We start from the raw sequence: 27,482 nt of genomic DNA, 5'->3' as shown, positions 1-27,482 counted from the left end.
CAAGTAACTGCGAAGACAGGTAAAAAGTGCTTAGTGATTGATTTTGTCACCGTAGTTCCCAGTGCACCCTGCGGAATCAGCCAATGGTGGCCTGCGGTCGTTCCTTGGGGATTCTTGGGGAGTGATATCACTGAATTCACCCTGGAACAGTGTTACGCAATATTTTCAGCGAGCAGCAACACGTACTCACATGTCAGACACAAACAGTTGCAGAAAAAGGTCATGGGACGGCAGAAACGCTGGGACCTAGAGACAACATCCAAACGGGTCACAGCGGCCGCAGCAGCTGTGGTGACGCCAGATACACAAGAAACTGAGGCAGCGGACAAACTTAGAAATAAAAATTAGCACAGTGACGCACGGCCGTGACGTAGGGATGCTGCATTTTTAGCACAGTACTGGGCCCACTGTCTGAGGAGTGGGCAGCGCCAGAGTTCAGTGCGCCATGAAGAGCGCGGGCAGGGCTTGCAGCCTCCTGCTGCTGACGATGGCCGCAGTGTCCAGCGGCCGCAACGCTGGAGATTACTTCGAGGAGGAGCAGTTCCAGTATTCTCCTTCTAGGGCCGAAGATGCCCTCGTGTTTTTCGTGGCCAATGTCCCGCCCTTCATTTGCGAGCCAGACAAGGATCACGAGTGCGCCTTGGAAGGCCTCTTAGAGGCCGGGTTTTGTCTCAGTCTGCCACGAGGGTACTCTCCCTACAAATGCTCGTTCGAAGGAAACGCAACGATAGACAGTAATTTTAACCTAATTCGAAAGAGTGCACCGCGTCTTTTCGATTTCAGCGAGGGACGTCGCGTAAATTTTATGGGATATAGCATGTACTGCACTAGTCATTCACCGTTACCAGACGAATATTTCCCTCTGAGAGTAAAGCGCCCTCATGAGGATCATCCAGTGAAATGTCTTCAGCATTACGACAGAGGAATACTGTACCTCAGTTTCCAGGATACCCGACCATCTTTTGCCAAATTTTTGCTGAAGGAGAGAGTTACCAATCTGACGGGCGTTATCATTTTAACCTGCCGGGTATCGCCGATAACCCACTCAAATGCGCGTTCCGTGTGTATTCAGAATTGCCTCTACCGGGCACGCACACAGGGGAACAGCTGTACCGCTGTCTGATTAGCGGACTCCCCACTCGGGAGGATGGCACGAGCCCGCATGTCGTATGCTCCCGCCAAGCTACGTCTAATGGAACGGCGCACTTTGAGCTGCTGTTGCTGAATGACGTCACTTACTACTGCAGTTACCCCGACGATGCTTCTCGCTATCCGGTAAGTGTGAGCCTTAATGTTTTTTTATTTTCGCTCTCTCCCCCCATTCTCTCTGAATTCTCACGTCGAGCAGCAGCTACATTGTGGAAGCAATACGCCAGTTTGAAAAAAACCGTCTCTGCATTTGCATTTATTCAGTTTGCGAATCAAATGGTTCAAATGGCTCTGAGCACTAAGGGACTTAATTTCTGAGGTCATCAGTCCCCTAGACTTAGAACTGCTTAAACCTAACTAACCTAAGGACATCGTACACATCGATGCCCCAAGAAGGATTCGAGCCTGCGACCGTAGCAGTCGCGCGGTTCCAGACTGTGGCGCCTAGAACCGCTCGGCCACTCCAGACGGCGTTTGCGAATCGAATCCGGATATCATTCATTCCATAACCTGTCGCCATACCCATTTGGCTCTCGGAGCACGCCTACTTGATTGACATCAATTCTCACTGGCCATTACAGCGTTCCTTACCGGCGTCTGAAATACTGTGGGGACACATTTTCCCATCGCGGAAGCAGCCCCACTGCAAAGGAACGCTGGCAGCAGGGACCCGGAAATACTGTAGATACTTCTTGGAATGGAGCCCTTTCACCTAACACACGCTACTATTCGAACACATCCAATTAATACTTTTATTAGTATTAGTATCTAGTAATTTTTAATTACATTGTTATTGCTAACCACAAACTTTTGCCCACACGACTGATAAGACCGGTGTATTAGAGGCAACAAAAGATGAGCTCCTCAAGCACATAGAACGCCGATTTGGACCAAGTTAACATAACCATTTGACTGTAATAACTTGCTTGCTTTACCCAAGATTCTAAACTATAGATTTCGAGAATCTCAGAGCTTGTGCTATGACAGCTTCTACAATAGGGCATTTACAAGCAACTAATTTTACTGCTACAGCCGGCACCAGCAGATGGTGAATTTTCTCTTCAAATGATACATGACTTTAGGAGTTGTTATTAGACTTTAGCACACATCAACCAAAAGGAGAATGGTGAAGCAGTCACCTTAATCCGTAGTATAATTCCTTAGCTCGTTGGGAAGACGTGGAAGTGCTTATTCTGCTAGTCGTATAAGCTAGCTAACGAGTACCTGGTAATTCAAGCCACATTAGTGCCCTTCGAGCGTTTTTTTTTTTTCAGGGCATATAAAGCGTTGTCATAGTCACTAACAGATTATCAGTGAATAAAATGTTGTTTCTGTGTGACTGTACAGAGGAAGAATGCGTTAATTGAGATTTAGTTTACTTACTTTAGGTGACAGTTTCTGTTATACTCTTCAGTCTGAAGACCACTTTGATGCAGCTCGACATGCCAGTCCATCATGTGGGAGCCTATTCGCCACTGAATAACTACTGCAGAATATATTGGGGCATCTAGGATTGCCCAGTCTGAAAGTAGAAGTTCAAGCCATGCGGCTATGCCTTCAATAATAAAAATTGACATTAAAACAATAGTTTTTTTGGTTTCCAGAATGAGATTTTCACTCTGCAGCTGAGTGTGCGCTGATATGAAACTTCCTGGCAGATTAAAACTGTGTGCCGGACCGAGACTCGAACTCGGGACCTTTGCCTTTCGCGGACAAGTGCTCTACCGACTTTTTTTTTTTTTAATCTCGTTTTGTTCGCTTCTGTTCGTTGCATTTGCTCGGGGCGGACGTCGTAAGACATCCTTTTATGTTCGTTGTTGGTCGATTGACTCAGTTTTTTATTACAGAGGGACCGACTGAGCTACCCAAGCACGACTCACGCACCGTCCTCACAGCTTTACTTCTGCCAGTACCTCATTCCCTACCTTCCAAACTTTACAGAAGCTCTCTTGCTAAGCCATGTCTCCACAATATCCTTTCTTTCAGTAGTGCTAGTTCTGCAAGTTTCGCAGGAGAGCTTCTGTTAAGTTTGGAAGGTAGGAGACGAGGTACTGGCAGATGTAAAGGTATGAGGACGGGGCGTGAGTCGTTCTTGGGTAGCTCAGTCGTTAGAGCACTCGCCCGAGAAAGGCAAAGGTCCCGTGTTCGAGTCTCGGTCCGGCACACAGTTTTACTCTGCCAGGAAGTTTCAGCTTTTTGGTTGTCTTGTTTTTCTCTGCTTTTAAATGATTTAAAAAGACGTTGGCTCGATGATAATATATTTTTATTTTTTATTTATTTTTCATTTTTTTATTTTTATTTTTGTTTAAATTTTTTAATTTTTATTTTTTTTCTCCCATCCTCTCACACATTCACACGATATATACATTGTACACACTCATACATATTACAGTTAACACATTCTCACACTCATTCATTCACCTTTTATTTTAATAAAATAATCTGGTGGAGGCCAGGTAGTGCACCCTGTGTCCAAGTTCTTGTACAAGTTCGTTATCTGACTGTTGTGTGTTTTCGTAAAAGGTTTTGGCAGTGGTTCTGAATCGGTCCCTCAAATAGGGTACCCCTGCGAGTTGGTGAAGTTCGTTCGTTGGGAACCGGTATGGCAGGTGGAGTGCCCTTCTCAGAGCACGATTCTGAATTCTTTGCATCCGTTGTATGTGGGTTGGAGCAGCATGGCCCCACACAACAGCGGCGTAGTCCAAGACCGGTCGCACCAATGTCAGGTGCAATATCACCCCCAGTCTAGATGGTAGTGTTAACGATGGGTTTAATAGTGGGTAAAACTGTACCATTCTTCTCCTGGCTTTCTCTCGAATATTTTCTATGTGAGGTTGCCATGTCAACCACCTATCAAGGGTCACACCCAAGTATTTTGCTGTTTTTAACCGTGGGACTGGGGTGCTACTTATGTTAATGGGCTGGATGTTAGGCGGGAGTGGCCTTCTACAAATAGCTATTGCCTGCGTCTTCGTGTCGTTGAAAGACAATCGCCATTTCGTCGCCCATTCACTCAGCTTATTACATGCTTGTAGCAGTCTTGCCTGGAGGTGTGCAGCATTCATACTTCGGGAGTACATGGCTGTATCATCTGCATATAAAGATAGGTGTGTTCTGGCCGTCGATGGTAGGTCGGATGTATACAAGATGTATAACAGTGGTCCCAGTACACTGCCCTGAGGTAATCCTGCTTTGACGGGTCTGGTGGACGATATACCATCTTGAGTGCGGGCATGAAATGTCCGGTTTTCTAGATAGCCCTTCAGGAGTGTTGCATGTGACATGGGGACCCCTTTATCTAGGAGTTTATACAGGAGTCCCTCGTGCCATACGCAATCAAAGTCACGAGAGACATCCAGAAATAAAGCCCCGAAGAATTCCTTTCTTTCCATGGCGCCGAATGTTTCCTCAGCTAGGCGTAGTAGCTGCTGGGTGCTGGAGAGGCCACGGCGAAAGCCGAACTGGACGTCTGGTATCAGGTGCTCTGCTTCCACATGCTGCTGAACTCTCTTTATATATAAACGTTCGTAAAGTTTCGAATAGCAGGTAAAAGACTGGTCTGTAGCTAGCAGGTGGTCGAGGGTCCTTTCCTGCCTACGGTATGGCGACGACCTCGGCATGTTTCCATGTTAGGGGGAAGTCGCCAGTTGCCAGGATCTCGTTGAAAGCGGCCGCTATTAGTGGTACTGCGGTAGGTGATAGTTGCTTCAACAGCTCATTTGTTAGGCGGTCTGGTCCTCCAGCCTTTTTTCCATTTAGTTCTTCGAGCTGTTTTGTAACTTCTGCTGTCGTGATAGGTTGAATATGGTCATCTTCGGCTCGATTGGCGAGGAATCTTGGAAGTCTCTCGTTGACTAGGCCAATGTGGGCTGCGTCGGCGGGGTCATTCATCGGCGTAAAGTTTTTTGCGAATACATCTACCAAAGCATTAGCTTTGGTATCTGGTTCGCTAATTATATTGTTGGCCACGTGTACTGGGGGTAGCTTCTGTCCGTTCCTCAGTAGAGACTTCGTCGTCTTCCAGGCTGATTGGTCTTGTAGCTGTAGCAGTGCAACCTTTACTGCCCAGACTTGATTCTTATGTTTTTCTACTTCTGCCTTTATTTCTCGTTGCAGTCGATTTACTAGGCGCTTTGTGGCTGGATTGCACGTTGCCTCCCATTCTCTGAATGCTCGTTTTTTTCCCCTGATGGCTGCTATGATAAGTGAAGGCAGTTGGTGTTTTTGGCCGTGTAGGCCGTCTCGGAGGCGTGCCTTCTGTTGCAGCGTCTAGTGCTTTAGTTGTTAGGGATAATAGAGTGGCTTCTGCTCCTGCTGTCTCTGGGTCTGGTGTGTCCGGAAGGCCTCTTTCAAGCAGCTGGCGATATGTTTCTCAGCCGATTCCTCGAATATCATGGTGGTGTGTTGCCGGTTTATTGATGCCGACGAGGTCGACATCAAAGATGACAGGTTCATGATCTGATGTAAGGGCCGTTCTGGTAGTGGCAGTAACATCATTGGGAAATCCCTTAATGATGGCTATATCCAGCACGTCACTTTGGCCTCTGTTCGGAAAGCATGTGGAGTCGTATGGTGCCACAATGATGGCGTGGTTTCTTTCTGCAACTCGTAGGAGACGGCGTCCACTGATGTTAGTGATGCGGCTGTTCCAGTTGGTATTTTTGGCATTAAGGTCGCCAGCAAGAAAAAATTTCCTTGTTGTGACAGTAACGCCTCAAAGTCTGCTTCTTCTAGATGGCCACGGGGGGTCCTGTACGCTTTAATGAATTGTTTGCGGCCTCTTAATGTTTGGACTGCAACCGATGTGGCTTCTACTGTGGATAACCCTGGGGGTGGCAGTTGGTGATGCATCAAGGAGTTTCTTACATATACTGCTGTTCCTCCACCAGCAGTCGGCCGGTCCGTCCGGAAACAGCTGTAGTTGGCGACTCGTACTTGGATGTCGGGTTTCAAGTGTGTCTCGATGACAAGGCACACGTCGATTCTTTCATCTTGGAGGAATTGACCGAACTCTCCTACTTGACTGCGAATTCCATTGGCGTTCCACGTGCACACAGTTAGTCCAGTAATAACTACTGCAACATACACCCTTTTTAACCTGCTTATTGTACTCATGCCTAGGCCTCCGTCTACAACCCCCTCCTCCCACTTCTCTCCCCCCCCCCCCGCCTTACCACACTTCCCACAATTACACAACTTACTATTGTTTGATGTATCGTATTAATCGAACCCTTCTTTTAGTCAAGTTGTGCTATAAATTTCTTTTCTTCCCGTTTCGGTTCAGTGACTCCTCATTAGTTCCTCCATCTTTTAATCTACTTTTGTTTGAACTGCTTACTGCCCACGTTCCACGTTTGTACAAAGCCATAAACTTTATAAATACCCTTAGAAGAACTTAGTAACCCATGGATGTTAGTGATTTCCTCTTTTTCGGAAATACTTGTCTTACTATAACAAACCTGCACTTCGTATCTGCTCCTCTTCTCTACTTCGCACGTCATTAGTTATTATGTTGCCTAAATACGAAGGTCGTTCAGTAAATAATGCAACACTTTCTTTTGAAAGTAGGTTGGTTTTGTGCAGGATTCCAATATACCTTATTATTGCCTACTCTTTTGGCTGTAACACCCTGTTTCTCAACATAATCTCCGTTCAGTACTACAGCCTTATGCCACCTTACCAGGAGGACCTGTATGCCAGCACTGTACCACCCTACTGGTCTACGTCGGAGCCAACGTCTTGCTGCATCAATAACCTCCCCATCATCACGTACTGCTTCCCGCAGTGTGCAACTCATTAGGCCAAACAGATGGAAGGTACGTAGTCGGTGGGGAATCCAGTGGGAGCACCTTTGAGTACTCCAACTGCTGAACGACTCTGTCTGTACTACCAACAAAGACAGCCAGTTGTGCGGTGAGGTGTTTAATTGTGTTGCATCCATCATCTCGAATAGGAAAGTCCGCACGTCACAAGATTCCTGGAACAACAGCTGTGTGCAGCCGGTGGGAGTGCAGGAGATGAGAAAGGTTTGCGCGATCTCGTTGCGACGATGAAAGACTACTCGTCCAACGACTCACCGTGCTTTTGTTCACTGTCAGGTGTCTGTAGACATCCTGCAAACGCCTACGAATGTCTGAGGTGCTCTGGGTTTCCTCTAAAAGAAACTAATGACGGCTCTTTGCTTGGAGCGCTTCTCTGCTATAGAAGGCAATTTGCAAGCTACATAAAGCCGCCACCTACCGGAACCTCATGAAACTATAGCGGCTGAAGGTGGAATATTCCACTATGTACCACCACAAACTCCGCCGCTTTGTAATCGAACCTGACTGAGAAAAAAAAATTTTGCATTACTTACTGCACGCCCCTCGTGAGTAAACTCATATACCATTCCTAATGCCGTACCTCATATAATTCCCTCAGCATCGCCTGATTTTCTTCGACTATATTCCGTTACCTTTGTTTTAGTTTTGGTAGTGTTCGTCATATAGTCTCATTTCAAGACACTATCCATTCCGTTCAACTGCTCTTCCAAGTCATTTGCAGTCTCTTACAGAACTACACTGCCCTCGGTAAACCTCGAAGTTTTCATTTCTTCTCCCTAAATTATAATTCCTTTGCCAATCTTTTCCATAGTTTCCCTTGCTGTTTGATTAATGCACAGATTAAATAAGATTGGGGATGGGCTGCAACCCTGTCTCCTGCTGTCAGTTATGTTCACTTTTCTTTCTGATAACCTGTCAAGCTGTCAAGTAATTAAATTTGGCAGACATTGTTATCGATATGTTAGAGTGTTGTACCTTGGAATACATTTCAGTTGTTTGCTTCTACACAGCCGTCTAATAGAAGTTTAGTGTATTTTCTGATTCAATTTATAAATGACGACACTCACTTTTTATGTGTTGCAGTCTTTTCCTGGAATTGCAAAAATTACTCCAGAAGAGTAAGGTTTATCTGTCAATGGAAAACATACAGTTTGGTCATGCACCTCAGAACAAATATTCTAATAACATTTAAAAGCACTGCAATCGAAAAAATCTTGTCTGTTCTGTATTTAGTCGTCTATCTGTTACATAATATCTCTACTACACATTAATAATCAATAACTGAAATTAATTCAGGAGAAGTATTATCAAAAACAATACAAATTAAAAATGTTGAAACTGAAGCCATTAGAAACTAAGATAAATTTTCATCTTCAAGAAAGATTAGATTGTTAGGACATTAACAAGAGGCTGTAATTTTGTAAATGTCACATGTTCAACAGTAAAAGAACTTCTTCAGTTTAATGGTACGAGATAGTGTATAATTGGCATTGTGTGACTTAACTGCCCACATACTATACAAGAAGTTCTAATAATATATAAAATTTTATTCTCTTTAAACTGTGTAACTGAAGAATTAGAAATATATTCCAAATAGCTTGAATGTACTATACATCACCTAAACATGCAGTGTCCCAATTATTAGCAAAAGCGACCCAAAATCCAACCTGATGTATAGCAACAAAAAACCCAGTAGGAAGTGTCAGATTTGCTTATGATGGCCTCCAGTGTGCATTCCTTCATATGTTTCTAAAATCAGTCACTCGACTAAAGCACAATCTAAAAACATCATGTGTTGCTGGGTTCACTATTCTCTAGTTGCAGCTCTCTCGCCCTATGATAACAAAAACATTGTTTAATTAAAGCTCATATTAGAATATTTCAGAACTTTGAAAATCAACTATATATTATATTATCTCTCATAGACTTAAAAAACAAAAATGAAGAGATTGGAGCCAATAGAGTATCTATGCTAATGTTTTGTTGTGAATAAAACTGTCCACATTGCTTAATATTTTACTTCCATTATCACATATTGCTTCCTTTATCAGATCACAACTCAGAACGTGAACCATGTTGTTCTTTGACAATAAATAAAACACTTCCCTAAGTAGAATGTCAACTGTCAACTTCGTTCAAAAAAGTTTCAAAAGATACAAGCTATACTCGAGAGATAGTGCTAGACTGGAGACCTTTTTTTCTGTTCTTACTTGTAATGATAATGGTAACTCTATGAAATTGCCATCATTCAGTGTCAGTTTATAAAATTAAAATAGAATAAAATTACCATTGGAGGTAGCAAGACTATAATCACACAAAACTGTGGAACATGCTGCACTTCTGGACTGTGAGGTAACCAACTCTTGTAATTTTTTTTTGTTTATTTATAGACACAATCACATTCTTATGACACAGTTATAACTGGTTTCGGTCATACAATGACCATCTTCAGATTCTAAAGGCGTCATACACTGAACACAGGTTCAAGCATTGTCAATACATGAACCTGTTTGACAATGCATGTACCTGTGTTCAGTGTGTGCCGCCTTCAGAATCTGAAGATGGTCATTGTATGGCCGAAACAGGTTATGACTGTGTCATAAGAACGTGATTGCGTCTATCAATAAAAAAAATTTTACAAAATAATCAATCACTCACTCCATTGACAAAATGTGGTTTTTTCCATTACCAAATTTTCTTTGTCAAAATAAGGGACGCTTTGACCCAACAAAATTAATAGGCTTAACACAATTTATTTAAACCTCAAAACTGGTTTATTGCATGGACCAACCAATAACTTATTCATAACAATTATAAGCTGAAGGTCTACACAATTTTTTACTTAAAACTATATTTGTTTACACTTTTGGCAGAAGTCTGAAGTTTGCGATCATTCTTTACAAATTGGACAAATTCGTCACATGCGGAACCAGGATTATCACTTTTTTTAGTTCAGCTTTATTTAAATCTAGATTGCAACGGTTTCTATCATCAGACCGTTTGTTGTTCACCAAAGAACAAATTTTTCTGTGTGAGAATTAGATGCCAGTATACTGAGAACAAAGCCAAGGATCTTATTTATCTCCCTGGATTTAATTCTTTTGGTCAATGCCCCAGTCATCACAGATATCCACTTTTAAACTGTACTACCGTCAGTGGCAACTTTTGCATTTATTATATTTTTCAAAGAACAAAATTGATTGTATATGTTATCCTTATTTTATGTCTACCTGAAAATGAGTAAGCATGTTCTGAAAATCATTAAAATTAACCGAATTCTTTAGGAACATTGCGGGCAAGGACTTAATTGTAGCATTGTCAGAAATTTTTACATTTTTTACAATATATGTGTGAAAGATATTATAAAGTTCAGCAAAATTATTTTGAATTCTCTTCTCATTGGCAGGATTTAATCTTTTTCAAATGTTGAGTCTATTGCTTCCAGAAAATGAGTCATTTTTCTTTGCTAAAAGTTTCTTTGACAATGTCCCAATGGCACTACAGGTCTCCATTATAGTTAAATCTAAAATCTTGAGATGTTTTAATGTTTCCAAAATAAGATTTCCAATGTAGGAAAAAATTGAAGATATGCTTCGAGAATTAACATTTTGGTTGGGTCCTCCTCATTAAAATACAATTTGAAAGCCTTACAAGTTTCATTTGTGCTTTTAAAATAACATATTATTGGCCCCCAGTTCTTTATTAGCCTACCAACAGCTTGTGTGAGGGACAGCCACCTAGTAGGTACAGGCCCTAAAATTTCACACCAATCAGTACCAACAAAATTTAAAAAACGAACTTAATTCTTACCTGCGTTTTTATGACACTGAAAACTGTCAATAAATCTTAAGAACTATCATTTATATGTCTACATATGAGACATCAGAAGCATATTTAGTGCCATTAAGGCTTATGTGATTTGTGCAGTTTGCCTTAAATATTTTGTTATTTTTCTCGCTCAGCATTTTCATCACAGATTTAGTTTTGCCATAGCTGACATTAGCATTATCGGCACTGTAAGATGAAATGCACACTCATCTACTTGTCCCACATAAATTAATAGTTTATTTCTGATGGCAACACAGGGTTCAAAGTACCTGATTACTACAGGAAAAGTTTTCCTGTTCTTGAAATGCAAAGCATCTGAAGCCACAGAAAAAAAGGTGCTACACTTCTCTGGTTCATTAAGCGCATCTAGGAAATCACTTACACTTCTGGGTGTTCATACGTTTTATGTAATAGATTCTGCTTTCCTCCTACCACAACGTAGTTTTTTGGCCACATCCGAAACCATAAATACGTTCTTTGTAAGTTTATTTGCGCAGTCCATGCTAATATTACTTATGTTGTCTTTCACTGTATGGTACACAACCGATAACGTACTGTTGCCCCTTTTGCGGATTCACCACTACTGGGACTATCACTTAGGCACTGAAAATATCCGGACATCTGAGATGTGTTACCATCCCTAACTCTGCTTTTGTGTCCTTCGGTGTTGGCGTGCTGCTGACAATCTCTATTACCACCAAGTGCTACGTTGAATTCACGCTGGCAGAGGGTGCAATACACTTTAGAACTGTTTCCTTTTACGGGATTAATCCATAAATGAGCTTCTTCCCATTTCTTCTGATACGTACAGAAACACTTTCCTCTCTTTTTATGTGGAGTTTTGGTTTCTTCCATTTTGCGTAAATCGGATTAGGCGGAACGACAAAGAAACAAGATAATAGCAACGTGACTCGTGACACCGTGTTACGTTTTGTGCTTCCTTCATATCGATGTAATAACAGTATATAAAATACTACGTCGTATCGATTAATCGATGTTGTAGGGACCGTCCAGCATCAAGATTTGAAAAATATGCAGCAGGACTAAATCTTAATCGGTGTCATTTTCTCAAACACAGGAGATTGTATCTGCTGTATAAAATAAAAACGGTATTAGGCTTAAAAATTCAGAAGAATACGGGAGTTGCCGTGTAATACGGGAGAGTTGGCAAACCTACTTGACGGTAGTGTGGCTCTCTCCACACTAAGAAGACGTACTCTTTGCCTGCATTTTGAGCTTACGTAATAGTAAACGCGAGTAACTTAGTGTATCAATTGACGACTGCGCTAAACAGTTCGAAGGCGTTGAATGCACACACTTTTCATATTCTTGTATCATACCAACAATAAGTTAAGCGAATCCGTCTTTCATAGACTCATCACCTGCTTGGTCATTGTTGTTGTTGTGGTCTTCAGTCCTGAGACTGGTTTGATGCAGCTCTCCATGCTACTCTATCCTGTGCAAGCTTCTTCATCTCCCAGTACCTACTGCAGCCTACATCCTTCTGAATCTGCTTAGTGTAGCCATCTCTTGGTCTCCCTCTTGCTCTTGCTCATTATCAGACACTAAAAGCAACGCCTTGATGATATAACCATCTTTCTATGTCCCTCGCGTCTTTAACATTTGGCTGCAGTTGTCCACTGATAACACTGTGTGATGCTGATGTTCGTGGCCAGCCTCATGATTTTTTCCCAGGATTTTTTTTCTAAGATGTCTTTTATGAAGTTGTTGTGTTAAACTAGGTGCCCAGATAATTGAGTTCTTACATACTTTTCAGGAGGTGGTCATTTACATACTGTAAAAATTGTGGAAAAAATCATGGTTGCACACAGCTGTGTTAATCATTTTATTGCATAACTAGTTTCAGTGACTACAGGCCACACCTAGTTGTCTGAATACAGCGAAACACAAAATTAAGTCACAATGAATCATTACAAAAACAACATAAATGTTATACTCAGCGTTTATAACCTGCTGACAACTTACACTGCGAAAATGTCGTCAGACATGCGGCAACTCATAACCAACTACAAGCCATCATGTATTAAGCCAACAGCTCCAATGAAATAAAAATCTGGACCACATGCAGTGTCCAGTAATACTGTCGTGAAGCATTTGAAATTATAAAACGTGGCATGGAATTCTCAGTAATGACAAAATGGTCGCAAGTGTCATACTGGCAGGAAGAGACGCTCACAGATCCAAAGACTCTTTTATACTTATAATTTAAAGGCGTCGCTGGATTTGTGGTACCTTACTATTGTTCACATAATGGCAAAATTAGAACGAGTAAGTGGAGACATGAAGGCAATCCGTTTTGCAAGTAACAAACGGTCACCCTAGATTACAGCTTTCCACAAAATAAAATGTTTAGGAGAAATGAACATACTCTGCGGGCGATAATCTATCATCCTTTTGTTAATAATTTTCTGAGCATTCATGTCATCTTATATCATTAGTCACATATTTATTAGGGTAGGTGGAAACATGAAGACTTTTTACATTAACATAATGGCTGAAATCCCATGTTGTCAAAACCTTAAAAATATTCTGCTTACAATCTACAGTCATAGCAGAATACAACAAAAATAAAATGTCAAGAAGAGCGAACACACCATATTGACAACCAAGTAACAAATTTAAGTAACCAACTTACAAAGCATTGTGTGTATTACTTCATGCTTTATGTTAAATACAATCACTCCTAAGTCAATGGTGATATTAAGTCACCTAAATTAACTTCAAGCTCTGAGGAGAATGAAACTTAATAGCCTTGCACTAAAAGTGAACCCAACATATGTATAGATCTTGTAATCATTCTGTGTTGACATTAGCACATAAGTTTAATATCGGAATCATAGGAGTTGTCACACATCTGAATAAGATTTCTGAATGCACGTTGCCAATAGGTTATACATGTTGAGTACTATATTTATTATCGTTTTTTTTAATGACTCGTTGTTCCTTATTTTAATTTTTCGTTGTATACAGACACCTGAAGATGGTCTGTTGATGATTGGGACTGGTTTTGCAACAATTTGATTACTACGCTATGTGCAACTATGATTTGTCGAGAATTTCGATCGATTCTCTGTACCATGTTTATCTGTGCATATTTTATAAAAAATATAAAGCAACTCTCGAAATCGCAATTTTTTTTCGGCCTACTGGATGTAATTTGTTTCGGTTGTAACAACCATCACCAGATTAAGATTCCAGATCACATGAAGATCTAGTGATCTGAGCCGCTTTGTGATGGATAATTTATGGTTTTATGTAGCATCCAGAGATAACCTCATTGTGCTTTCTCTCCTTAATTTCTTTTTGAATTTTTACTGTAATTTTTTTTTCACTCTAAAACACTTTTGTGTATCTTCTCCATCTCTAAATCTCTGTTGCTTCTAATTTTTCCTTTACTGTTTCATCAGAATCCATACTTCATAATCATAGTTAAAATGCTCTAACAAAATCTCGCAATGAATTTCTTTGCTCGTCCTGTATAAAAGTGGGTATCTGTTGATAAATGACTTTCATTTCTAAGGCTTGCTTGAGCATTGCAAAACCTTATTTTAAAATATATTATTTTTTGTTATCATCTGTTGTCATCCATATCTACATCTGTAGTCCATAAGGCACCTCAAGGTGTGTAGCGGAGGAAGAACGAGAAAACGGCGGAGGATGGAAACATGAACAGACTTTTTGTATCATTATTTGGTAAACATAATTGGAGCCGTAAGGACTAGCGGAAGCCCTCTTAAAACACAGCTGTGTTTATGTACAACAGTTGTCTGCAGTCCGTTGCAAGTGCACATTATTGGCCTTTGAGAGTTCTCAACGTGTCTCAAGCACTTCTTGTCAATATTTCATATGCACATTACAAAAAAAAAAATTAAAAAAATTAGCTTCTGACAGGACGTGAAAATAAAAGGAGATGGTAATCTTTCGTTTGTAGATTCACGTATAGAACACTTCAATTTACTGTGTGTTGTTTGAATAGCCCCCCTAAAGTAGAATATTATCACTACAGGATTTATGTACTTTCCAGAGATTGACTGAAGTAATTTTTAACTCTTAAACGGTCTGTCATAGGGCGGAGGGTAGTTTCTGCCAACCTTATGATAGCATTGTGAAGAGTTTCTGAAACTGTGGTTAGCAGTGAGGAATGCTTAAAAGTTTAAGGTTGCAGTGAACAACTTAAATTCTACGTTGATCAGGTAACAGAACATTAAGTAAATATTAATATTTCAAATCGCAAAGATGCGAATATGTAAAGACAACAGCAGCTTTCAGAGAAACTGAGGAGATGGGATAACGCATAAGGTAAAGAAAAAGTGAATACATTAGCACGTACATAACTTTTAACAAAATACAAAAATTTTCAGTAATAGTTAAACCTTACTTAAGCTGATTGATTAACCAACGAACCAAGTTTTTAAAATTACAGAACAATGAAGAAAATAGGGACTATTACAAATAAATTTAAACAAGAATATAACGTATCTCATGTGACAACACATTCCTTGTTTTATCGTTAATAAAAAACGTTTAGATCAAATATTTAAACAATATATTTTTATTATTATAAGTTATATTATCATAGCCTTCTTCTCCATTATTAATAAAGAGAAATTAATAATAATAATTTATTTATACAATTTATACATTAACATATTACACTGATTACACAACGAAGCGAATTACATATTAACTATATTTAAAATAATAGAGCAACAAATTCGATGGCTTTTGCACCACCTCGAAGGGTCCAGCAGATTCAACCCCCAGTAACTTTTTACTTGTGTGACTTACCTGTGCTCTCTTACTTTGTAAGTTTGTTGTTTCTCTGTTGCAGCCCCAGCCAGAAAATACGCCACAAGACTGAAAGACAGGTCACTCATGAAGGCAGAAGACGACAAAGCAGGAACACTTAAGAAATTAAAATACTTTGTAGTATTACAATAAATATGAATAATTGATCTTCAGAGTTTGTGTTACGTAACTTTATTCCACCTTTAAAGTCCCTTCTGCGGTGTTAATTCCATAGTTGTACACTAATCAATACTCTTTCTAGAAATATATGATTCAGGTAAGTGCATTGCATAATTACAGGGAGCCAAGATAAATAAAATGGCTCTGAGCACTATGGGACTTAACATCGGAGGTCATCAGTCCCCTAGAACTTAGAACTTCTGAAACCTAACTAACCTAAGGACATCACACACATCCATGCCCGAGGCAGGATTCGAACCTGCGACCGTAGCAATCGCGCGGTTCCAGACTGAAGCGCCTAGAACCGGCGCAAGGCAGACGATAAATAAAATGCGAAATATCCAACTCCGATGACCAGCATTACCCAGAGGACAAATGTTTATTACAACTATTGTTTGCCTTCAGTATTTCACTGTTGATCGAAGGAAACGAAGGATGATTCGGACTTAACCTCTTGTCGTTGACATGATGTCAGAGATTTCAGAACATCATACCAAAGTCTAAAATGGGATTTCCGGAGATGTCAGAAACGTGCAATGAATATTTACAGCCCTTACAGTTATGTGTATCAACTGTAAATATTCATTGCACGTTTTTAACATGTTCAGAAATGCCATTTCCGACTTTGTTACGATGTTCTGAAAATGGATATCGGCCCGAAACTAGTCAGAGAATGAATAAAAAGGAAAAATTTTCAGCTTGGACTGCTCGTCGTTCTACTGATTAAAAGAAGTGTTTGGGGAACTGTAGGGACAGACGTTGGCCGTGCTGTTTCTCAGGGACCACCTTGACAAGTGTCTTAAACACTTCCGAGAAATGGCGGTGAACCTCAGTCAGCATGTCGTAAGGGGTTACAAACCAGCGTCCTCCAGCCTGCGAGTGCAGTGCTTCACACACTGAGTGGTGACTGCGGACCTCGCCCTTCGCCTACTCTATTATCAGCGACGCAATGTCTGCCTGCTGTCATCTCCATAACTCGTTTTCATCTTCCCCGTTTAATTACCTGTAATATCCTAGTCCTGTCATCGTATCCTCTCTTGACGTTTATTATCTGTTTCCATCTCTGTTTGAGAAATGGCGTTTGTGTTGTTAAGAATCTTTTATTTGCCCCAGATAAGAGAGAAATATTTAAATTCTGATGATAGTATGCTATGTATGAAGATAGGTTTGCTCCAGGAAAGAAACGCTACAAACGTGATGGCACATTGTGGTTAATAATAGGACACATATCGGCATACAACCGAAATTTCTACTGAACTGAATCAGCGTCATTCAAATATCTATGCCTCCGCGTATCTTGATCTTTTGAAGTATCAGCCTTGGTATCAGCCTTTGTGGCTACTGATATCATCATTGTTTGGAGGATCTTTGATCACATACATACAATACTATGAGGACATCCATGTAAAAAGTAGTGATAAATATTATTTCGGAGTTCGTAAAAATAGATTTGAAGATTCGACCTGATTCATCTACCTGAAACACACGAGATCATTAAATAAAATTAATATGATGATGAGAAAAGTTTCTATAATAATTGCAGACACCAATAATCAAAGATAAGATTATTATTCCATGAACCAACACGTACTTCCTAATACATTGAGATTCACAAATGAGAAGCCAGAACAGTATGTCTTCGCTTCCTAAAGCGTCGTTTGTTTCCATAAAAAAAGATTTTTTGTTACACTTTCTGCATATTGTCTTCTATATTTGATATGCAGGTTGATGGTTTCTTCGAAGTAATAAAAAATAAAACCTCTTTTTCGTTTCCTCCACGCTTGTTAATATCCAGAACTGTACGTTCTGCGTGAGAATTATTAGGAGAACTTCTGATGAAGTGCGTTCGTAGTCATCAGTATTAAATATTCGTACACATTACATTCTGCGATGCTTCAACACACGTGCTTAGAGAGAGAGAAAGATGCTAAATTATACAGCAGATTGAGATTCCACTTTTATTCCTTTCCATGGTCCAATATTAATTAAGCTTGCATGCAGTTACTTGAAATGTGAATTTCAAGTCAATATCTTTTATAAATACAGGCAGTTCCTTAAAGCAGAACGAAAAACCAATCCAAGCTGAAAATTTTTACTTTTTATTCATTCGATGACTAATTTCGGGCCGAGACCCATTTTCAGAACATCATACCAAAGTCTAAAATGGGATTTCCGGAGATGTCAGAAACGTGCAATGAATATTTACAGCCCTTACAGTTATGTGTATCAACTGTAAATATTCATTGCACGTTTTTAACATGTTCAGAAATGCCATTTCCGACTTTGTTACGATGTTCTGAAAATGGATATCGGCCCGAAACTAGTCAGAGAATGAATAAAAAGGAAAAATTTTCAGCTTGGACTGCTCGTCGTTCTACTGATTAAAAGAAGTTCCTGGCCCAAGTTATTCCAGCATGCTGGAAGTTCGTAAATTCCTTAAAGCACAAACTTACAAATTGTTAAGAGCAAATAACAGTTGGTATGTTATTCGAATGTGTGTGGAGTAAATTGGAAGTGTATGTGTGTAAAGAATCTTTAATTTGTGGGTAATAATGATTAAGAGTGTGAAATGTTGCGCAGTAGTGAAATAATCACATATACAGAGTTAACTGAAAACTGCAGAACAATATGATAATTTTACCAGGAAAGGAGCATATTCACACCGTACCATCACTGAATATGTGCTTGGCAGAAGTTAATTTACCATTTAAAAGTTTTGAAGTTGATGCATTAATTTTTTCTGAAAGCTGTGCTGATATTCAAGACAATAAAAGCGGGTTAAAAGCTGTGAGCTATGTGGGGAAGTTAACCTTGCATTACTGAGCAACTACTTCACCAGGTATCCAGTCTAGCTTACCAAATTCCCAACCAGACTAACATTAATTATAATGTTTTAGTACTCATCTTACAATAACCGGTGATATATATATAAAAAGACAATTTAAATAAAAATAAATAAATCAGTTTATATTTGGACATTTGTTTTAACATTGATCATTGTTCCGTTAAAATGTCAGCATATTAAACTTGATTCATAACTAAACTGGTGCCTTATTTAGGATTGTGAAATTGTGAGTTTGTAATCTTACAGAACACATCAAATATGGAGCCAAGATTGGGAGACTGCATACAACACTGCATTCATAAAATAACACACGAAGAACGTTGAAACATATGCCAGAGGAAATTAACCACAACCAACCGATTCAATTTTCACCCAAAGAAGTTACGTTTGTAGCGCAATCCTGTCCGTCATGAAATTACCACACACTGGTATACTAAATTCATACTAACTCTCTGTGAAATCTTCCCGAAAAGAATAGCTGAGGGCTACTTTGATGATAACACTACATGCTTCACGTGGTCAACTTGGTTTACCCAAAGAGTGTAACTCCACAATAATTTTGATAATTAAAATAAATTACATCGAAACACAAATTACAAAAGAAAACCCTCGAACTGGTTACTATCGTCTTACTATTAACCTGATGGGTCAAACAATTGTATAAGCATGTGGTACTGGTCTTACAAACTACACCGCACGTGGGTTGAACATAAAGAAAAGTTGCTATATTGAAAAATATTGTCAAGACGAGACGTTACAATCTCACGCACATTCGCATTTAACATTGATGATTTTACTTAGAGTTGCGGATCACCACATGTGGTTCCACTTTACTCACAAAGTAGTGACAAAGCAACTACTGGAAGATATTCTGAACTTCATACTCGAATTACACTGCTTTGCAATTTAAGATAACATTAGATATTTTAGATCTAAACCTGAAATAAAGGTGATTAAATTTTGAGTTAGGCTGTACTTAAGAAATCATTGTCCTATGGACTTAGCAGAGATGCGCTTAGCCGGAGATCTTACCACGTCAGACGCTCGCCGCGGAGAGACTGCCTCAGCCTCTACCGAGGGTGCTTAACAGATCCAAACAGAAGTGACCAGAGAGGCAGCTTCCTATACCAACATGACAAGGGATGGACAGGACCATACTAAGCATAGAAACCTCTTTGCTTTTAGGAAGCGTAGCTACCTGTTCCGGCATTGGTCCTACTGTTCTCTAGCAGACAGGCTTGTCTGCTACCATCAAGCATGCTCATTCATCGTTTCACACATAAGGGAAGGGGGATGACAGTATCTTATCATATACAGCATATAAAAGAAAGTGGATGTAGGTTCTGTATGAGACTGTGTGGCATGAATTACATATAAGCTGTGTTTTAAAGTGTAGTAGTGTGACAGATCATTCTTGTTTATGTGTAAAAGTAACACGTTCCACTATTCAGTCTCCTCCCAGATAGTCAGAAACGCCACAGTAAATTTAGAAGGGGAATTTATGCCGTAAATGACAACAGATTTAAGAAATTAAACATGAAAGGAATCCAAGAGAGACATTTCAAAATATATTTAGGTATTTATCATAAATTACATTCAGGAGGAATGATTACTCACTTAAATGTACTTGTATTTCCTTAATAATGTTGGAATAGGTATACATACCACATAACAGTGCTAGATTCAGCCGATCAGAGGCTCACACGGTCCCGTGTTCTGGAGCCAGGAGGTGTACTGCACGGGACACAGATGGTGCGTCGCGACTGAGTCACCAGTACGTGTATGTAGTGCCGTCTGTATGATGCTTGCTGTACTGCTTGAAGGCGTGATCATTGCGTGTGAAATTAGAGGTGATATATAATCAGATATCTTTGAAAAGTACACCAGGGAATTGCACATTCTATTAGTGTAGGGACTTGTGAGTTGGTTATCCTTAACAATATGTGCCACTTATCTTCCCGACTTTCAGCTATTTCAGATTATGATGCAGTCTAAGGAAACATCCAATGTCTTCGTAGTTTTCTGCAGCTTTTTTTGGGTGAGTAGCATTGCGTGTCACCTAAAACAGATAACGAAACGTTTGGAGAATAAGGAAGTTTATATGCCCTGCTAAACCTGCAGGACAGGACAAGTAGTAGGAATTGTGGAAGGGGGGGGCCAAAATGAGCGATTGTCAGTTACATTCCAAACATAACACTTTATTTAGTTGTCCAAACATTACAGTGCAACTTCTAAACTTGACTGTCGACGTCATTAATGCTAAAATGGATGAAGGCCCATGAGTCAAATACAACAGCTAAATTTTATTTTATTTATTTATTTATTTGAGACAGAAGGCTCTAGGCTTTAACCTTCAATAGTCTTTAAGGCCAAGCGATGTAAGACTTGAGTAAACAGATTAAATTCTTAAAAGAGGCTGAAGGCCCATAAATTTAAAACAACGCAACTACAATAATCTTTCAATAGGCAGAAAGCCCAAGCTTTATGACCAATAAGAAACTTTACTTCAAATTTCTGAAGGCCTTTGTTTTAAAAAAAAAACTGCAAGCAATTTTCCAAGGCAGAAGGCTTTTATCCTTTAAATAGTATATAAGCCCAAGTGATGTAAGACCTGATAACTAAGAATCCAAATTTTTAAAGAGGCTGAAAGCCCATCATTTAAGAACAACACAACTACAATAAATTTTTAACAGGCAGAATGCCCCAGCTTTATGTTCAGACAACGTAAGATTTCCCCAGTTTAGAAGAACATACTTTTAAAAGGGCTGATGGCCTTTGTTTAAAAAAAAAACACAGATTCCAACCATTGGCTATGAGCCATTAAAAATACACAATTAAACGCTAATAAGAATGCTTTATAGGCAACGGCGCTCAGAAGTTTTCAGGGGGGGTCTGCCCTTGAAATCTTAACGTTTGCTTAGCGGAGACAAGAAGTCGGCCCAACTATACTCGATCCGCCGGCAACACAACGGATAGACAGTCAGCGACCCACCGACAACACGACTTGCTAACCACCGACCACTATACGAGAATTCCAAAGCCTAAACGTTACAGACATAGCCGCTCACAATCAAAAATACATTAAGCGGTCAAAAACTGCACACCATGTTGGACAGCGATAACAGGTGAGGAAAGGACACTGCCTGAATCTACGTCAGCGAGCAGTGCAGGTAACCGGAACACTAACGGCCACAAGGCAGAAAATTCCACTTGTGCACTTGAATTTCAAACCGACAAATATAATTAATTCCACCTCATGGCGAATAAATCTTCACCAACTCGAACACTCGCTGTTGCTTCCAGGAATACCGCCAACAGCGAGCCACCAAACAAGGGGACAACCTGAACAGACGTGGCTTCGGTAATAAAATTACCACTCAACTTTCATGTCCTGGGTCGGTGAGCCATGAACCTTGTAACACTCGCAACAGCCCCCGCACTGCGTAGGGACCGCCAGCGTGGCCGGCCAACTGTGCCGCGTAGAGACTTGCTTCCTGATCTGCTCCAACCGACCGGCTCACTGCCAGTACGCCGGCAACATTTAAAACAAGTTGTCAGTCGAAATGACACCCGCTACACACACAGTTTCACAAACACTTGCAGGAAGACTTGAACAACCCTCAGCAGTGACTGTGCAATCATGAAGACAAATCTGGAGTCGGTACACACACACAGCCAACCTATAAACGATCGGCGAGCCAATTCTCGTCGTCCAGTAGGACGACCGACCAACGATCCACGAAGACTGTCCCCGGCTCAAGTGATGCATGGCGGAAACTGTCGGTTAGCCATGGACCTCCAGGCCTCACTGCTGCTACAGCCCGACTGAACTTGTGCCGTGTTACAACTCCACGACTGGCAGGTCCGAACTGCCCTCCTGCCACGTTCCAACTGACTCCACGACAGACGACAACCGGGAAGTAATAGCAGTGCAGCAAAGATAACACATGAGGGCTATATCGATAGGCGCTGCTGCTGCCAATGACGGACAGACAAAGCAGCAACTCAGTGACAACAGAAACTGAAACTAACATAACCGGGTGACAACACGAAAAAAACAGGATGTAAAATAAGAGATGGCACGAGCGTGAGCCACGCATGGCTCAAAAGTGAGTGAAACCTTTCTTGCAGAATTACAGCCAAGTATGGCATTTTCTACTAAGGAATAAAACTGTACAATAAATTACTAAAAGAGATTAACGAAATTAGGAAAATACACTTATTTAAAAAGACAGCCAAAAAGTACCTGTTATTCAATAAAATTTATACATTGAAGGATTACTTAGAGTAGGGATTTGACAAAACATGATATACAAATAAATAATAATACAATAATGATTATAAAATATCCAACATTCCACATAACACCATCGATTTATGTTTTTTCTTGTTTTTTTTTTCATTCTAGAAATACTTACCCCCAAGCTATGCATGCCACAATACTAACACCTCGTCCTCTTTCTGAGCTCAACATCTCACTCATTATGGAGGGATGCTGACTCAGTTTTTCAGGATAGCAAATGGAAAGTTCCGTTACAGAAAATGGCCCAAAAATCACCAGTGTGTGTGTGTGTGTGTGTGTGTGTGTGTGTGTGTAGTGAGTGAAGTGTTATGAAACAATGTGTGTATAGTGTGTGCAGTGACTGATAGTGAGATATGGGTGAACAATGTGGCATTACATTATTTAATAAGTTATTTGTAAAAAAAGTGTAGTATAACAGGAGTAAATCTAATGATTGTCTTTAACTATAAGTCTGTAAATATTTGTGTATACAAATTAGCGTATTTTAAATTGGTCTAAATTTGTAAATACTTTGGCATGACCTACATCCTTGCAAAAAGAGGTCTACGAGTGAATAAAGCTACTACTACTACTACTTTCACAATCGTACTCTGCACCTGCAGCTACAAAATTGCAAGAAATCCTGTTAGGTTTGTGGCAGCGTCGTGATATTCAAAATAACAGTCAGTCACAAATGTATTACTTGCGAATCCTGTATGGCCGGACTGGGACAAAACATCATCAGACTGTTTTCATCCATTTGTCCGTTGAAGTAACGTCCTGAGAACCGATGGTGATGTGGCGACATGGGACACGATCCCGATAACGGAAAGGAACATTTGTATAATGATTGCTGCTATGCAGTTCATTTAAACAGAACCGTTTCTCATGATAGGATAACCAGTTTTTTTTTAATTTCGCTACATGTTCTTCAAATTCATAATAAAGCCTATGTGAATATTTTTTCGTTGACAGACGTGTGCCAAGTGAGAATGCCGTTAACAGACAAGCACACAAAAACCGACTGCAGGCAAATTTACCGATATAGACCGACGGTGGTACATTCTTAAATATAAAAATAAAACTAAATCTTTCTCATCATAAATGTATATGATAAAACAAGCACTAAGCATATGTATTACTTCACTATTTACTTACAACAATAGGTGGTTCTCCACTGGAGTCAGTAGTTAGTCTAGCGGTTTAGCACAGCACATCACCGCCTAGAGTCGTATTTAACCAAAGTGGAAAGTCCGTCTCATCGGCACAGAAGTATCTATAAAGAATACAATAACGTAAGTATCACTCAAAAAATAATTTCAAGATAAAGCATTTGTGGGACCCTTACACTGTCCCACTTCATTTAGTAGAATTTCAACATTAGGTTACATCCAGGTCTTAGTCTTAAAACGCCCAACAGAGTACTGTATGATGCACACACTGGTATGGATAATGTAACAGCAATGTAATCCCTCATCATGCTATTCAATCAATCGTTTGACAACAGCCATCCGAAAAAATTCATGCATTAGGCACTTAATGTGGTTCATTAACTTTATCTCTTCATCACCCTAATTGAGACTGACAAAGTTTCCAATAACACTATACTGCAAACTGCTACTAAGTTAAAAGCAGTGTCAATAGCACGAATGAGTGACTTTTTTGCCTATGTTGCTCAACATTATTAAAGTGACCTGGACTGAAAGAGTATACCTGGGAAGAACTGTACAAACTATAAGCAGAAATGGTACCAAGATTCGTGAGCTAATTCATCCTGCAAGCTGATCAAACAAGTCTAGTGATCACAATTGCCCAGAACAAAGCTTCCATTTAGACACTGTCAAAATACAACAGATGTCTGCTTTGGTCCGAAAATTACGTATACACAATCTCTACAATCTGACTGACTTTGTTCGAACACTGCAACCCTTCCTCATTTCCATTCTTTTAATTTTAACTGGATCACTGGAAATAATTTATGTGAACAAATCAAAGACCATGAAAATTTCATGTTTCCTATACTTGGCAGCACGACACTGTGAATGGAGTAATACACATTGTACATATGCTAATACTAGACAAAATATTATTTTATACAGTTTACATAAAGCTTTAGTTGGAATTAAAACACTAGGTGTTTACTACTAAACATCACATGTCACTCAACTCTGGCCAGAGGTAGTAATTCTTCATGAAATAAAATGAAATGTCGTGTGGCTAGGGCTTCCCATCGGGTGGACCGTTCGCCTGATGCAAGTCTTTTCTTCATGATACCAATCATTTAAATATGTTGCACAAGACATCAAGGCTCCTGCAGAAATTGTCTTCTTTACTTTGCACACGAATTTATTCTGCAACATCTATGGGCAATCTCCCCATTAATAAACTCAACAATTTTGATTTTATACATTATGCTGTGAGGCAAAGACGCTTCTGTGTTCGATTACATTTTTATTACTATAAGCCTATTTCGGCTTGATTAGCATTTTCAGGTTATATCAGGTGGTCTTGATATCCATATGATATCGCTGTTTTAGTTGCTGTCACTACAGTATAAGTTTGCTCCTTTGATGGTGGTGGAGGTATGGTAGGTTGTAACTGCAGCTGTATGTTGCTTCTGGAGTTTATCAATTATGAAAATTTATTTCATAATGATGTGAACTGACAGCTATATTGACAGTTGAGCCAGCAGTATCTGTAGCGACAGCAACTAAGAAGCGATATCATGTGGACATCAAGACAACCTGATATAGCCTGACGATGCCAATAGCGCCGAAATAATCCTATAGTAATAAAAATATAATGGAACACAGCAGCGCCTTGGTATCAAGCATAACGTATTATGTCCTTACGTGATATGTGTGATGCAGTTAGACAAGATGAGTGTAAAGTTAGATACTTCTTACAAAAATGGCTCACAATACTTAAGCAGATAACCAGACAAATTAGCCTGAAAACCCTTTCCAGTTTCGAATGATATATCCTTTATTGCATATTAAGTAGTTCTGGGGAAGCTAGAGCTCCATCATCTGGTGCCACACCATGGTTTGTTAAGTCATGGGTGTGGTACTTGTGGGCAAGTTAATCACAAAAGATCAAACTTGCGTGTGTGCAACATTTAGAAGCAGCACAACAGAGAGGGGAGTGCATGCCTCACCGGTACATAAGGAACTAAATGTCCCAGACATTTCAATCTAATCAACAGCAAACACAATATATCTCCTTAAGCCAATTTACTGAAATAAATCATTACAGGGTTATACTCGATGGGGAGTACACATCAACATTTACCCTTCATCTGTATCTGGCCATATTGCTACAGGCAGAATGTCATGCAATTAAAAAAATCATACATACAACACTGAAAAAAATCCACTTGTCATGACAAACATGATAGGAACTGTCTGTCGGCATCTCATCTTCAATCAATTGTGTCCTGTTTAGTATCTTTCAGGTTAATTTCAGACACACACACATACACACACACACACACACACACACACACACACACACACACACACACACACACACTAAGTTTTGGTATTATTCCAAGTTTACCTTCTAAAAATAGTTTTCTGAAAACATATCGTTCATTTACATTTATTACTACACCCCTAACAATGTTCACCATAACACTACTCACGTATTTCAATAATATTCACAATCATTGACTCTGAACAAACGAATTAACAGACAGTAACCAAATGAAATGGTCATACCCCAAAGCATAAAAGAGCACTGTCGTTTCATTCCTTAACAGTTAAGCAATAACATAACAAAAACTACTAATTAAGAATGTAACCATACCAAAAAGAGCACAGCTTCGGAATACACAACCACACTCTGCTACCAGTTGTGGCAGAGATTAAGTTGGGAGAGGTACGTGCAAACGGTTTCAATTTACTCCTCTGACTCTTCTGACTAAGCCAGTCCGCAAGTGATATCATTGGTACTGGTTTAGTTTAAACAGTTTTACAAAATTTTAATTAAGTGTGGGAAATCCTGATGTAAACTATAATACTTCCTACTGTTACTGACTAATATTGCTGGACACAATCCTCTTTCTTTAATATCTAAAATGTTTCCTTCTGATAGTGGGTTCTATGTAAAGACCCAAATACTTTTGCTCACTTTAATTTAGTAGTTTGTCAAAACTGTGTTTTTCACAGGATGTAACAATGAAGCTGGCCCCTGAATGATAATCGCTAAATGGATAATATGGCTCACCTAGAGATGCATGGCAGTGGAGGAAGTTCTTTGCCGCTTGTGCAATGCTGCTGTTCTTTGAAGACTTCTGGACATAGCAAAACGGTTGTTGCGGCGGTTGCTGTTTATTCAATTAGAAAATTTATCACCGAAATTCTAATAAAATTTCAGCTATGGTGCAACACGTTGTTTCGTGGATGAGCACACTGTAAGACTTTGGAAATAACTATTTCGGAGCAAGGATCCTCACACTGTTAGGTCTAATATTTAAAGATAATACATAGTTCAATACACAGAACCATATTGGACAGCCTCCACTTGTAAAATACAAGTCCAAAGACGTAATGTGATAAAATAACTC

General features: G+C 39.7%; 1 protein-coding gene across 1 annotated transcript; it reads left to right on the top strand.

Moving 5' to 3' along the window:
* Positions 1-462: 462 nt before the first annotated feature.
* On the top strand, positions 463-15,727 carry LOC124712510. Its single transcript, XM_047242820.1, has 2 exons — positions 463-1,275; positions 15,652-15,727. Exons 1-2 carry the CDS (start codon positions 901-903, stop codon positions 15,679-15,681), a joined length of 405 nt encoding a protein of 134 aa, XP_047098776.1. The 5' UTR covers positions 463-900; the 3' UTR covers positions 15,682-15,727.
* The last annotated feature ends 11,755 nt before the right edge of the window (positions 15,728-27,482 follow it).

This window comes from Schistocerca piceifrons, chromosome 8 (genome assembly GCF_021461385.2).
Source record: "Schistocerca piceifrons isolate TAMUIC-IGC-003096 chromosome 8, iqSchPice1.1, whole genome shotgun sequence".
Classification (NCBI taxonomy): domain Eukaryota; kingdom Metazoa; phylum Arthropoda; class Insecta; order Orthoptera; family Acrididae; genus Schistocerca; species Schistocerca piceifrons.
This window is presented reverse-complemented; position numbering and strand designations above follow the sequence as displayed.

Coding starts and splice junctions, on each gene's coding strand:
- LOC124712510 (XM_047242820.1), top strand. CDS start 901: ATGTCTTCAGCATTACGACAGAGGAATACTGTACCTCAGTTTCCAGGA. Junction 1,276..15,651: donor ACGATGCTTCTCGCTATCCG/GTAAGTGTGAGC, acceptor TCTCTGTTGCAG/CCCCAGCCAGAAAATACGCC.